Below are 15,840 nucleotides of genomic sequence, written 5' to 3'. Positions count from 1 at the left end.
TGCTCAGTCCACATCTTGGAGTATTTTATTCACTTTTCTGTGGAAGTTCCTTTGAAATCTAGCCCTCATCCCTATCTAGAACTTCATTCTCACATCACCAGATTGCATTATGGAAATGTTCACCTACTTGTCCTGTAGTCTTCTGAAACTTGTTAGGTATAAAATGGAATTCATCTTCTCCACCAAACACACTTCTTCCTAATCTTCCCTATTTTTGATAAGGACATCTCACTCTTTATAAATACAAATCTAAATAAAATACAGATTCTTCTATTTTGCATTTAAAGCCCATTGTAACCTGGCTTCAACTGTTCTAGACTAACTTCCCACTCACAAGGTATACATTATAGTCTTCTAGCTGATCTCCATACACGTTTCATTTCTTATGTTCCTACCTTGCCATAGTCCTGTTCGTCCTCTTCACCTCTGCTTATTGTAATCACTGCCTGGTGTCAAGATGCCACTTAAGTGCCACCCCCAAACCCAAGGAGCCTTTCCTGATCCTTTGAGTTGTTAGAGCTTTTCCAGACTGCCTCAGTTTATTTTGTTTTACATTTTCACGTGTTTTCTGTTTACCCACATGCATATTGTTTTCCTTCAAAAGTATGTAATTTGCTTGAAGGCGAAGGTTTTTTTTTTAATTTTTAATTTTTGTCCTCACATCCTTGGTTGTTCAATTATATTCACTTGTGTCCAACTCTTTGTGACCCTATTTGGAGTTTTCTTGGCAGAGATACTGGAGTGGTTTGCCATTTCCTTCTCTAGCTCATTTTACAGTTGAGGAAACTAAAACAGACATGGTTAAGTGACTTGCCCAGGGCCACACAGCTATTAAGTGTCTGAGGCCAGATTTTAAACTCAGGAAGATGAGTCTTCCTGACTCTAGGCTTGGCACTTTTTCCACTGTGCTACCCAGCTGCCCGCTTGTATTCCTAGAGGCCAGTATATTGACCAGCACATTGTTAGTGCTTAAGAAATGCTTATTCAATTGAATTAGATCCTACATTGTAGAAGGGTCATTAATATATTGTAGAGTGTTATTACAAGGACAGCAAGGATAGAAAACATGTCATTTGGAGAAAAGCTGGGTACAGTGGAAAGAGCACTTGGGTCAGATACCACCTATGGCCTTAAGCAAGTCACTTAGCCTCACAAGACCCTGATTTCTTCATCTGCATAGTGAGAGCATTGGGCTAGATGGACTCTGAGGTCCTTCTCAGCCCTGTAGATCTTTGGTCTTATGACACAGTATGGAGGTCAATTAAAGGAAAGTAATTAGCCTGGAAAATAAAGGACTTAGGGGAAACATGATAACTGTATGTATGTATTTCAAAGGCATATATGGAAGAGGTATTAAACTGGTTTTACTCAGCCCTAAAAGGCAGAACTAAGAGTACTGGGTGGAAGTTGCCACTAGACAGATTTAGGTTTGATGTAAGAAAGAACTACACAGACCAATAGAGCTTTCCAGAAGTGGAATGCACTGCTTTGGTGGGCATAGGGTTGGAATGAGGATAGAATGAATACTGGTCAGGTTTTTGTTGAGGGTGTCAACCCATAGGTGGTAACCAATTTCCAATGCTGAAATATTCTGATTCAAATTGTCTTAATTGTGCCTTCTGGACCTGCACAAAATAAGTTTACTATGTCTTCTTCTACATGGCAGTAGTCCAGTTGAAAGATAATTGCCACTTTCCCTTTTCCTTGCTTCTGTTCTGGCCATTATCCTCATTTCCACTGCCCATTTTCCATATGATGTTTTCATTTCCATTCACTGCCCCAGTCATTCTTTGTCACATTAAAATGTGTCGAGAATTGCAAACAATTCTGCAGGTATGATCTGGCTCACACAGTTCCCTGGGACTATCACCTTTTTTGTTGTGGTAACGGCCATGACAGTGATAGAGGTAGCAGTAGCAGTAATAATAGTAACATTTATATAATGCTTTAAGGTTTGCAAAGCACTTTATAAATATTATATCATTTTATCTTTACAACAGCCCTAGGAGGAAAATATTTTTAAGCTTGGTCCCAGAATCTTGTGAGATGATCATATTGTTCAAATTTGAACTGCCCATTTCCAGTGGACTATAACCAGTTAACATATTTGATATAATTTTGACTTTGAATAGTATGAATTCAAATGTGTGCATCCACTTCACCAGATTCACTCTTTATATTGATCAGAATGTTGCTGTATTATGCCCATTTTGCAGATGAGGCAGATAGCAGTTAAGTGTCTTATCCAGGGTTACACAGCTAGCAAATGTCTAAGACTGTATGTGAACTTAGGCCTTCTGATTCCATGTCCAGGTTCTGTACACTGCTCTCTTCACAGTCTCATAGATATTTGATCCTTCTTAATGAAACCTTAATATACAAGGACTTCCCCCCCCAATAGTCAAATCACATTATTAATGCCCATCAACCCCACAGTCACAGAAGCACCTAATTTTTGTTCATAAGAATTACTGTCTTTGCAAATTCACTGCTTTATTCCATACATCCTGTAATTTTATTTTAACCTAAATGTGGAACTTTTCATTTAAACTTTCACTTAACACTCTCACCTTCTCCCAGATATTCTCTCCTCTCTAACTTTTTGTGTCCTGTTCTCTCCTGGTTTTTCTCCTTCCTATATGACTGTTCTTTTTCATTCTCCTCTGCTGGATCTTCATCTATGTCATGCCCATGACTATAGGTCTCCCCAGTGGATCTGTTCTAGGTTCCTTTCTTTTTTCTCCACTATAATGTCTCAGTTGGTGATCTTACCAGCTTCCATGAGTTCAATTATCTCTGTGATTCACAGATGTATCCAGCCATGTTTTTTCCTCCTAAAATGAGTTAGTCATGTATCTCTAATTGCCTCTTGTACAGCTTGAACTGGATGTTCCATAGGCAACTTAAACTTAAACATGACCCAAACAGAATTCATTATCTCCCCATCTCCCTCCCCCCACTCTCTTCTTCCAAACTTCCCTATCACTCACTGTCTTTGCAAATTCACTGCTTTATTCCATACATCCTGTAATTTTATTTTAACCTAAATGTGGAACTTTTCATTTAAACTTTCACTTAACACTCTCACCTTCTCCCAGATATTCTCTCCTCTCTAACTTTTTGTGTCACTGTTCCTTCCTACCAGTCACCACCTTCCTACCAGTCACCCAAGCCTGCAACCCTGATGTCACTCTCAAATCCTCATTCTCGTTAGCCTAACATATCAAATCCATTGCCAAATCTTGTAATTTCTTCTACCCCATCTCTTACGTACAATCCCTTCCTAATTCCTAGTGCAGGGCTTTTCCCTAAACCACTACAGTAGCGTCTTAATTATTCTCCCTGCCTTATTTTAATCTGTCTTCCACTCAATTGCCAAACAAACTTCAATTCTATGTCACATTCCCTTATTCATTGATCCAGTGGCTCACTATTACCTCCAGATTCAGCATAAAGTCTCTTGTTTGGCATTTGAAGCCCTTTAGAGCCTGATCGCTTCTTACCTTTCTAGTCTTCTTACATCTTGCTCCTTCCCACATACTCTATGATACTGCAACAGTCCATACACAGGCAACAAGCATTAAGTGCTTATGTTCTAATAGGGGAAGACAGCACATAAAAAGGAGTTGAGACAGGAAGAGCAGCACAGTGACAAGAGTGCTGGGCTTGGAGTCAGGAAGACCTGAATTCAAATCTGGCCTCAGACATTTACTAGCTCTGTGACCCTGGGCAACTAACTCAAACTCTGTTTACCTCAGTTTTCTCAGCTGTGAAATGGAGATAATAACAGCACCTACCTCCCAGGATTATTTTGAGGTTCAAATGAGATAATGTTTGTAAAGTGCTTAGTACACTGTACCTGGCACATAATAGGTGCTATGTAAATGCTTATTACCTCTCTGCCTCCCCCTACTTGAAATTTCTTAAACAAGACTCTCCAAACTATTATTTCTAGATTCCATTCCCTGTTCTTTTTTCTCCTTTCCTTTCCCTTTTTTTTTTTCGGTGGGGCAGTTGGGGTTAAGTGACTTGCCTAGGGTCACAGAGCTGGTGTCCCTGTTCTCCCATACCTAAAATGCTTTGCAACCCCCCGCCCCTATCTTCACCTCTTATTTTTCCTGGCTTCCTTAAAGGCTCAAAGCCCACATAATGCAAGAGAACTTTTGGGTACTTGCAGTTGCTATTGCCTTCCACTTGCACTTCCATCTACTTTGTAGTATTAATATATACTGAGATGTTTACATGTTGTCTTCTCCATTACAGTGAAAGTTTATTGAGGTCAGAAATATTGTTTTTTGTTGTTGTATATACAGAGCTTTGCACAGTGCCTGGCATGTAGTAAGTACTTACTGAATACTTATTAACTGGATGACTGACTTCCATTCTCATCCAAATTAAATAGCACTGTCATATCCATAGTTTAGGAAAATGTATGTTCCCATAAATTTTTTTTTTCAAAGTGAAATTTCAAGATGTTTCTTTTAGCTATCTATACCTTGAATGAAAAGTTCAAACAGGGTGACACATAAAGGAGGGTGGATTGATATACCATTCAAGGTCCCTTCTAGTATATTATTTCTAGTGTTTTACTTTTCATGTGGGCCTGGCATAAAATTCAACAATTTTTTTTTAACAACATGCATTATTCATATTATGATGGACAGTTTTTAAGGAAGAACAATTTGATTATAATTTGCAGCTGAAATATTTCACATAACTTTTTGGATTGTGATAATTTTTTGTGCTTTCTTTTCTAAACAAAGAGCAGACAAAGCAAGCCATATTCCTTTGTAAGTACCCTGTTTACAGAGTCATTTTTTAAAAGTCATTTTCTAGTGGAAGATAACCCAACTGAGTTTAAGGGCAGGTTTTACTTTTGAAAGACCTGGTTTCCAGTAAAACTTGAAACTATATTTCAGAATGTCTCAGCAAAAACTGCCAAAATAACATAGAAACTCTATGTCTAATTTGGAACCATGTCATATAATAATCAAGAGTCTTTTGCAAGTTGCTCCTACCCTGTTTTGTAAAGGGGCCCTATAAGAGAACCTTTGGCATCTGTGCTGACCATCTATTTAATTAGAAACACCATAGCCCTTTTCCAGATGGGTAAACCAGTGATAACACATAACAGCTCTGAGCATTTTGCATGGCTTACACAGAGTAGGGTTAGTACCTATGCAGCAGTGTAGCAGCAGCCAGTCTACTGCACATGTATTCCTACCCTTTAGGAGGAGTTAACTCATTTTTGAAGAATTATAACCAAACTTGTTTCTCAGCTGGCATTATGTTAATAAATTGTTATCATGATATTGTCCTTAAAGATCAAGAAATCAAGTTTATTCATAGTGAAAAGCATAGTAACTAAGCAAGATTTTAATTCTCGACTTTATTTAGAACTCAGAAAAATGTTATTGACATCCAAGAAATACTTCAATATAATGTGCTCTGGCTGTTTTCTTTCCCAATAATTCTTTGTAAATCCGTTTTTTGTGATTTTAGGAGATCATACTGGGAGATGAGGGGCAATGCCCTGGAGAAGAAATCTAACTATGAAGTATTAGAGTAAGTATTTCATATCTAATATTTTCCTAAAAGAATCAGATCAATATAGTGAGAATGGTATTTGTTCATGCTCTAGTTTTTGATAATTTAAGTATTGCTTTGATTTGAATTATAATTAAGTGTGAATTTGTAATATAGTTGAAAGCTTTTAAATATATTGACGTGATAAGGATTCACTAATTTTACAGTAATTTATATTACATTTTTACTCCTGGAATCAATGGGCCGAGTCCTTCAAATATAACAGCTACTTGAATACATTAAGACCCTCTATATGTAATCAGTTCTGTCTTAGGTTATTATTTAAAATTATCTGGTTTAACTTTTTTTGTAAACATGTTCTTCCAGTTAAAAGCAAAATTTGTCTGTTGTATGATAGAATGAGAACTTCCTGATATCCAAATTAAGGTTTACCTAGTTATATCATTAAAATAAATTAAGTGGATCTCATCCAAACTTGAACAGAAGATGTGAAAAGCTCTGTATTTCATTCATATGATGGTGAATTCTGAAAGAGACAATTGGTATTTATTTTACCCTGTTAAGTGTTAATTGTGTTTATATTAGGTATTGTGGAACACTGCATCAATGCTAACTTCACCCGGTTGTTAGTAATGACTGCTGAAGTCCTTGAAGTATATTAAAAGTCAAACCAAAGGTTAAATAATACTTTGCAGAATTAAAGTGCTTAAATAGCTTTGGCTTTTATATAGAAACAGTAAGCTGGGTCAGCCCTACTGCACTAATTCTCCAAAGGCTTAGGGACTATACCATTTAGAGCATATGTTTTTGCAGGGGGAATATAATAAAAATAATAACTTGAATCTTATAGAATTTTATGATTTCCAGAGTATTTTCCGTATTTTGTCTTATTTGAGGTAATGTGTGATGATTTGAGCTATGTGAGATAAAAATGTGCACATTTTGAAATGGGAAATTATTTTCTATTAAATTGTTAAGCAGATGGAATTCAGAGTAATTGTAGTCCTAGTTGGAATGAAATTTTCTTTTAAATTAGTACTAAATATCCTTTAGTTGAGAACCTGAAATGAGGAATGAGCTTGCTTTAGGATACAAACTACTCAATTTATTTTATTCCTAAAATATTTTAGGCCTTGAGTTACTATGTTAATGTAGCCACAAAATTATCAGTTGTGACCATTGAAATAACCACAGAATTCCAAGTTGACTTCCTAAAAGAAACTAGGTTAGGACCAAATGAAATTAGGCCAGGTATAAAATAATATAGTCAGTTAAATGATTTAATATTTATCATTCATTTTCTTGACAAGAGTGAACTTTTGTGTCATTGTTATAGTTTTTGAGCTGCAGAGTATTCACTGGTCCTTCCTTAATAAAAGTATAATGTGTGTCCTTCAAGAAATTTATGTTAATCCCTCACTGTATTCAAAGGAACATACTAAACATTGAAACAGATACATAGATGAAAAAGTTAAAAGATGTCCATTCCTTTAAGGGAATTTATTGTATAATAGGGAAGTGGAGATAGATATAGAAATAACTAAAATGCAAAATTGCCTGTGTAATAAGTGCATAAAAGAAGTATAATTGAATTTAGAGGAGTGAATCATAGGGAATGGCATAATTAAAGACATGGAAGTAGGAAAGTATTTACTATATCTTGTGAGTGGTGAATAGACTTATTTAGCTAGAATATAAATATGGTACACAGGGAAGATAAGGCTAAAAAGGTAAGTTGGATCCAGAAGGTAAAAAAGTGTGGTTGACAAATTGTCTCAAGTCTGTTTACTAGGTAATAGAGACCCATTTAAGGATTTTGAACAGGAGAGTGTATAGATCAGATCTTTACAGTAAGTTGGCGAATTTAGCACAAGTATATGGGGTGTACAGGTGGCATATGAAAGATTAGAGCAGAAATCAGCAAACTATGGCCCACAACCGGTTTTGGTTATGGGTGTGTGAGGTAAGAATGTTTTTTTAAAAAAAAACCCAGCATTTTCAAAAGAACCATTCTTAGCTCCAGGGAAGCAGTACCAGCTAAGAATGATTTTTGTTTAAAAATTATTTTATTTTATTTTGTTTTTTAATATTTTTTAGCTCCATGAAGGGCAATACAAAAACAGGCAGAGGGCTAGATTTGACCCTTTGGCCTTATTTAAAAAAAAACCCCAACATAAAAACTATTATTACCTCTCAGGCAAAACATAAAGAGGTATCAATCAGATTAAAACATAATTGAGAAGTGTTTAACAAAAGAAATAAAAATATAATACCATGTAGATGATGATGTTAATTTGTGATTTCTAAGTCAACAGGAAGCTTCAGGGATCAATTTCTGTTTGTTGTCTTTACCATCTGTACCCTCTTCTCCATACCCATTTTACCAGTACTTTAGTAGATGGCCATCATTATCTCCCACCTAGACTGTTGGAATAAACTTATATTTCTCTAGGTCTTTCTATTCTCTTCAGTTCATCTGCTTCAGCAATAATCTTCCTTATGCAAAGATCTTGGCACATCACTTCTCTGCTCAAAAAATCTTGAGTGGCTTCTGTTGCCTATAAAGTAAAGTTCAGAGTCCTTTTCTTGGAATTTAAGGCCCTCCTCCATCTTTCCCCTAAGTCTGTTGCAACCTTACTTTCCGGCCTTATCTTCTTAATATTCCCCTGTAGACACTCTGGTCTTCAGCCACAGTGAACTGTTCTAATTCCTCCCAGTATTATACTCTTACATTCTCTTACCTCTCTTCTTTTCTTCAGGGTTTTCTCTACATTTGGAATGTTTCCTGCTCTCCCCTTCCCACCCCCCTCCCCCTTTTGAATTGCTTTATGTCCTTTAGAGTCTAACTCAAATCTTACTTCCTCCTGTTGGTAATTAAACCATCAATAAGCATTTACTTTGGGTGAGGTGCTACACTAAATTCTAAGGATACAAAGAAAAATTTTTTAAAAAACCAATCCCTGCCCTCAAAGGACTTGCATTTTTTAAGGGTGAATGTAATATGTACATAGATATATACAAAGTGTATACAGAATAGATAAAGAGTAACTGTAGGGGGGATGATCACTAGCATCTGAGGGACTGAGAAAGCCCTCCTGCCTCTTGGGCCGAGAAGGTCACATTTGAACCAAGGCTTGACGGGAATCAAGGGCATTGAGAGGCAGAGTTGAGAAGGTTAAATGTTTTAGGCATAGGATACAGCCAATGCAGAGGCATGAAGAGGGAAATGGAAGTGTCTTCTTTTAGGAACAACGAATAGATCCGTATGTCTGGACTACGGAATGCATGAAAGGGAGTAGTGTAAGAAGACTAGAATGATTGTAACGGACCAGGTTGTGAAAAGTTTGAAAAGCCAAATGTTAGTTGATCCTAGAGGTAATAGGGAAGACACTGGAGTTTATTGAGTAGTGGGGTTGCATGGTTAGACCTGTACATAAGAATATTACTCTGGAAACTTTGTAAAGGATGGATTAGGGTGAGGAGGGACTTGGAGAGAAATTAAGAGGATCTTATGACAGTGTGAGTGAAAAATGATAAAAGCCTAGACTAGGATAATCACTGTGTGAGCAGAAAAGAGTCATAGCTGAGAGATGTTGTCAAGAAAAAAATGGTGAGATTTAGCAACTGAATTCTTACTGCTTTTATTTCATCTGTATGGGAATCTTCATATGGCAATTAGGTCTGCTGATGCAAATCAGTAATTCCTTTATAACTTGAGAGGTTTCCTGGCTTTTACCCATGGTCACACAAGCTAGTGTGCCTCAGTAGCAGAACTTGAACCCAAGTCTTTGATTCTGATGCTATACCTTAATCCACTATATAATGCTCACTGTCACTGCATATTATCCCATTGTGTCTATAGTTCACATAGTAGTAGTAGTACCAATAGTAATAAAATGCTTAAGAAGTGCTTTATTTACAAAACATATTGATGATCTCATTTGATCCGTGTATTTGTGCCTCATGTACACACATAATAATAGACAATGAAAATGAGTATTGTATAATGACCAAGCACTCTGCTAGACCCTGAGGGAGATAAAAGTTTTAGGTAAGGCATAGCATTTACTGTAAAGAACCACAATGTTGTAGGGAAATTAATCTCATTGTTCAATCTGAAATAGACTCTTAACACGTCTGATAAATTAATATGTTCCGTTTTTTATTAGAATCCTAACAGGCTTAAAAACTTTTACACCTTTCTTTCTTCTTCAAGTATATAGATAAGTAGAATCAGAAACCAGCAAAGGATATACCCAGTTGGAATACCCAGTGGAATACTTTCAAAGAAAAAGAACAAATATTCCCATCTGTAAATGAAAACAAAATGAGAAAAGAAAATATGGATTATCTAATATGAAATCAGTAACATTCGAATCAGAAAATAGGATAATAACTATGAGGGACACTGTGAGAACCCATGGATGTAATTTACTTAAAGTCGTCTTTGAAGAGATCACATGGGGAGTTGCTGTGTGAAATCCAAAAAGCAGTGTTAGGTTAATGACCTGGATTATGAATTGTCTGGCAGAGTTATAGCAAATGGCAACAAATCCTCTTGTAGGAGAATAAGAAATTTGATACTTCTCCAGGGCTCACTTTAAGTGCCTATCCTATTTCAGTGATTTGGAAAGTGAAGTGATTTGAATGGCATCCAACCAAATCTGTATGTGATGCCAAGATTAGAAAACAAGGAGATAATTGAGAAATTAAATTCAGTGTCAGAAAATATAGGTTATGCATTTGGGGAATGAAGTGGGAAAAGAAAGCCAAGTGTACTATGAATAGAATTGGTCTAGAGGAGACAAAGGAAGAAACTCCCTCTAAAAGAGATGCTATCCGCTGGTAATAATATATTACCATATTTTTTTTTCTTTTAGCAGCGAGGAAAGGCATTTGAAAGTATGGGAATATAAAGAATAATTTATCCATTAAGGAGGAAAAAGAATGATAAGTGTAAAGAAACACCACCAGGTGGGAAGAAGGGCACCAAGTGATTTTCTAAATTTAACAGTCTTTCATAATTACTATAATTCTAATAGTTCACTTTTATAGAGTGCTTTATATTTACAAAGTGTATCTATTATCTCATTTGATCCTAACAACAGCCATGTGTAGTAGGTATGTAGTTCTTATTATTCCAGTATTTTCTAACCTTTGATCTTATGGAACACAATTAAATGAATTTCACAAGGTGACATAGGTAGTCAGTGTGGACAACTGGAGTCTTTTTTAAAAAAATGGTAGTCAAATAAGAAAATAGAATAATAACTATGTTGTTGTCATTTTTCAGTTGTGTCTGACTCTTTTTGACCCCATTTAGAGTTTTCTTGGCAAAGATACTGGAGTAGTTTGCTGTATCTTTCTCCAGCTCATTTTACTGATGAGAAAACTGAGGAAACAGGTTTAAGTGACTTGCCCAGGGTCCCACAGTTCGTGAATGTCTGAGGCTAGATTTAAACTCAGAAAGATGAATCTTCCTAACTCCGGCCCAGCGCTCTATTCACTGTCTCATCTAGCTGCCCCCTAATAACTATGAAGGATTTTGTAAGGCTGAAGAACCCATGGATGTAATTTACTTAAGTAGTCCTTGAAGGGATCACATGGGGAATTGTATAAAATCTGAAAATCAGTATTAGGTCAATGATTCTTTGGAGTTCTAATCTACTCCCCACTCCTCGTCAAAAATTATATTTAAGTTTGGATGTATTTTGAGTTAATCCAGAAATTACAGGGATATGGGTAGGACTTAAGGGAGAATAGAAAAGAAAATGAAGACAAATGGGGATATTAGCACCTATCACCGTTTCCAGGTAAGTATTACTGTTAGAATCAAAATGCCAGAGGATTTATGTTTTGTAATTCAGTACTTTTCTTTCAAAGCACCACTGTCTTTCCATCCATCCACATTGTAATTCTCAAATCCTCACTTACACTCATCCTAAATACCCAGTTTATTTCCAAATCTTTTGACCTTTACCTTCACATCTCTTATATATGTCCCTTTCTCTCTACTCTCACAAATACCAGCTAAATGCAGGTCCTCATCTCTTGCCTCAGTTATTGCCATAATCTCCTGGTTGGTCTCTCTACCTCAAATCTTACCCTATTCCAGTGTGTCTTCCATTCAGCTGTCAAAATATTTTTATACAGTGTAGCAAATAGGCCAGTTTGACTGAACCACAGAGTGTGGGAAAGACCATAAAATAGAAATGAGGCTGGGACCAGGTTGTAAAGTTTAAGATGCCAAAGAGAGAAGTTTTTATTGATGCTAAAGGTCACAGGAAGCCCACTGGAATTAATGAACAAGAAAGTGATAGAATTAGACCTGTTTTATGAAATATCACTATGTCACCTGTGTGAAGAATAAATTGGAAAAGAGAATCAATTTGAGGTCAGAAACCCATGGTTTAGGGTGCTGCTCAGATGGGAGACAGTGAGGTCCTGAAGTAGGATTTTGGCTGTGTAAGAAATGCAAGGGATATTGTACAGATAACAGTGATGAGACTTGGCTATTAATTGTGTATTTAGGAGTAAAGAGAATGAGGAGTCAAAGATGCTTCCAAGCCTGCTACATTATGTGACTAGAAGGATTCAGCAGAATTAAGTAAATTTGGAATAGGGTTGATTTGGGGAGAGGGGGGATAGATAATGAGTTCTGTTTTGGGCATATTGAATTTGAAATGCCTATAGGAATCTAGTTCATCTAATTCAAAATTTTCCAGTTGGTATGGGGGTGTAGAGTTCAAGAAAGAAAGGAGGCCTACACATGTAAATCTGGGAGTTATCTACTGTGTATAGGTAGGTAGCAATAGAACCCATGTGTGAGCTCCTCAGGTCACTGAAAGAGAGTGTAGAGAGGCAAATGAATAGAGTTTTGGGGTATAGAAAGAATTAAGTGGAAAGAATAGGATCGATGATCCAGCAAAGGAAATTCATTAGGAACTTTCCAAGACAGGGGAACTGAAAGAGAACAATGTTGCAAAAACCCAGAGAAAAGAATATCCAGGAGGACAGAATCATTGACAGAATCGAATGCTGCTTTTCATTGAGCTAGTCATCATTAAGCCAACATTTTAATTCAGGTCTCTTGTCTACATCTATTGCTCTTTCTATACTACACCACTGCTTCAAATTTGGAAGCTTTGTAAACTGTTTTATGCAAATTGCTTATTTGAAAAAAATTTTTGAGTGCCTAGTATGTTTAATACAGTCACTGTGACAAATTGTGGTAGATAATATAGGAGAGTAAGACATCCATTCTCAAGGATTTTATAATCAAATAAAGGAGATAAAGCATGTATTCCAGTTATTGTAATATAAAGTTCACTCATTTTGTATCTGTTTTGTTAATATTTGTACATGAATGTGTTGTCTTGTTTGTATATAAGCTCTAGTATACCAGGGTTTTTGCTTTTCTCTTTGTATCCCCAGTATCTTGCATGAGGATGGGTCCATAGTGCTTAATAAATGCTTATAAAATAATTATATGAATGTAGTATGAATAACATAAAGTGCTATTTGTATATTTTTACTATCTTCAAATTGATAATGAATGTGCATATAATTGTAATAATATTTGTTGTTGATTTACTTAATTCAAGATTGTTTAGCTCCTTAACCATATGGTCTTATATTTTTAAAAATTATTGTGAATTCTTATGATCCTGGAGATGCAGTTGACAAATTTTAAAAAATTGTGTCACAACTCTCAGACTAATGGAATAGAGCCACCTAAGCTTTACTGTCTACATATTTTCTTAAATTTAAAATCTGTGGCAAAAAGATAAATAGGTAGTGTTTTGAGCAAAGAAATAAGAAACACTGTCTAACCCTAACCCAAAATACCTTCTTTATAAACACTTGGAATATTAATGCTTAGAATGTAGTGGGTTTCTCCATCTACTAAGGTTTTATTTTGATGCATTATTATGGTGTCAAGATGATGCTAGATTCTCAAAGAATCTCTTGTTCCAGTGGGGCCAAGCTATCACATATCGTATCAAATAGTAAAAGTTTTTAGTCCAGTTCTGCCCATATAGACTTTGTGCTTGAACCAAAGATCAATCTAATTTCATAGAAGCTCATCATTAGTTTGGCTATAGGTAATGAAGTCTTAATCCACAGCAACTCTCAAACATTTTCTATAGAGAATTGAGGTCAGTATCAGTGAATGGAGTATCTACTGTGATGGAACAACAGGTCCTTGAACTATGGAAAAATTAGGTTCCACATCATTGGAGATCTGATAACAATAATAATAATAATAATAATAATAATAATAATAATCGTTAATGATAGCTAGCATTTAGTATGTTATGCTTTATGGACCACTTAATATATATTATCTGATTTGATCTTCACAGCACCCCTGATAGATACTATTATTATCTTCTAAATAGAAGGTAAATACTACTCATCAGGGACAGTTGATTGGCTGTTTGTAGAACACTGGTGTTAAACTCAGAAAACCATACATAAGGATTCCTGCAAGCTCTGTGTTGCTTTAGAAAACTACATAGTAACATTATCTATTTACTATTGTGTTTTTATTTATTCCATTAAGTATTTCCCAGATAAATTTTAATCTGGTTCAGGTGCCACTGCCAGTTCGAAACCTCTGTGGTAAAGGGATTCCTGTTGAGGTTTTTGCTGATTTAGATGACATTTTACATCCTTTCCACTTATAAGAATCTGTTTTCATAATAGTCATGAGCCCTTATATTTATTATTGTTATTTATAGTTTGAAACTTCCTTGAAGTTCATTATCTTATTGAGATAAGCAGGACAGATGTTAAGTTTCCATTTCATAAATGAGAAAACTGAGATTCTAAGCATAAATGAATCATTTCGTTAAAGCTATTAACCAGTGACTTGATTTTATCTTCTCAACTTAAACAGGACCTCTCTTTACTTACTGTGTAGGTAGATCAGAATTATACCTTAGGGATATTAGTTTCAGGGCTATATTCCTTGAGGAGAATATACAGTGTTATAGAAGCCTTAGGCTAAAAATAAAGCAGACACATCAGTTGCAGTTTTGGGAATTGTGGAGTTGAGGCACTGGGATAGAAGGCCAACTTCCAAATAAAGGCAGATCATTCAGGATCTTTTGTTGTTAGTCTTCAAAGATTGAATTCTTGATGGAGAAAGAAACCAAACTAATACAGCAATGGTAGTGTTAGTTTACTGATCATTTTCAGATTGTAAAAAGAAGATTGCTTTAAATTTATTCCTCTCAACTTTTGAAGCTATATTATACAACCTTAATTTTTAATATTCTGATCATTTCTTCGTTGAGTTGCTTTATATCATAAGTTAATTCACTGGATGATTAAATATTCTTTGAAGTTTTATATTACTTTAGTGTTTCTTCTTCCCTAATGACAGTACAGCTGAAAAACTAGGTTTGAAGTTTATTCATTCATTCAACAAACAGTAAATGTTTCCTATTTACAAATATTTACAATTGCACAATTTCTACTTTCATGAAATTTTCTGTCTTTTTTGTAGCACAAATACAAATAATTCAAACTTAAATATAGTCCATAGTCTCTTTCTTGAAAGAGGCTTTAAAATATATTATAATATATCTACCATCCTAATTCAGCAATCGTGTCAATATAATCTTTTACAAAGGGTTATTCAACCTCTGCTTGAACACTGGTGGTAACATGAAGCATACTGCTTTCCAAAACAGCAAATTTCTTTGTTGATCAGGTCTGATTGTTAGGAATTTCTATTTTGGCCCCCAAATCTGCCTCCCTGTAAACCCCGCCCCCAATTTGTCCTCGTTGTGTACTCTAGAGATAACCAAAAGGCCTGTTTCCTCTTTTACCAGCAAGCTCTAATTATACTGAGAGCCAAGTCTTAAAGCAGTTTGAGGAGAGTTTCCCAAAAAAAATGTACCTTTAAAAATTTCACTTTGGAATTAGAAAAGGAAGAGACATCATTTAATCTTCCTGGACCTTATTGAGATACAAAGTGCTGTCTGAGGGTGCAGGAGGGAAATATTTTCATGAATGACAGTGTTGGAGGAGATAAAATGTGAAATGGGTCTTGAAAGGTTGCTGTTATTTTTAGCTGGTAAAGATTGAGGTGGCTGATTTTAGGCAGAAGGTAAAACAATGTGCAGAGTCATGAAGGAGAGAGAATCAAAGACGTCTTTAGTGAAGGGTGAATAGTCTAGTTTACAGTGAATATATACATTTGCATATCTACACATTGTTATACATACGTGTGTGTGTGTATGTGTGTGTGTGTGTGTAACCTAACATGACGCAAAGGTATAA

The 15,840-nt window shown here is 35.6% G+C and overlaps 1 protein-coding gene across 12 annotated transcripts in view; it reads left to right on the top strand.

Annotated features, from left to right (window-relative positions):
• The window catches only part of PTK2 (protein tyrosine kinase 2), a 437,298-nt gene that overhangs the window by 209,481 nt on the left and 211,977 nt on the right, over positions 1 to 15,840 (top strand). For all 12 annotated transcript variants that reach the window (XM_078153772.1, XM_078153765.1, XM_078153766.1 and 9 more), the window contains one exon: positions 5,503 to 5,565. In XM_078153772.1, coding sequence (XP_078009898.1) covers positions 5,503 to 5,565 — 63 coding nt within the window. The remainder of the gene's footprint in view (positions 1 to 5,502; positions 5,566 to 15,840) is intronic.

This window comes from Phascolarctos cinereus, unplaced genomic scaffold (genome assembly GCF_003287225.1).
Source record: "Phascolarctos cinereus isolate Bilbo 61053 unplaced genomic scaffold, phaCin_HiC Scaffold_4;HRSCAF=312, whole genome shotgun sequence".
Taxonomy (NCBI): domain Eukaryota; kingdom Metazoa; phylum Chordata; class Mammalia; order Diprotodontia; family Phascolarctidae; genus Phascolarctos; species Phascolarctos cinereus.
Note: the sequence above shows the minus strand (reverse complement) of the source record. Positions and strands in the feature narration are given on the sequence as shown.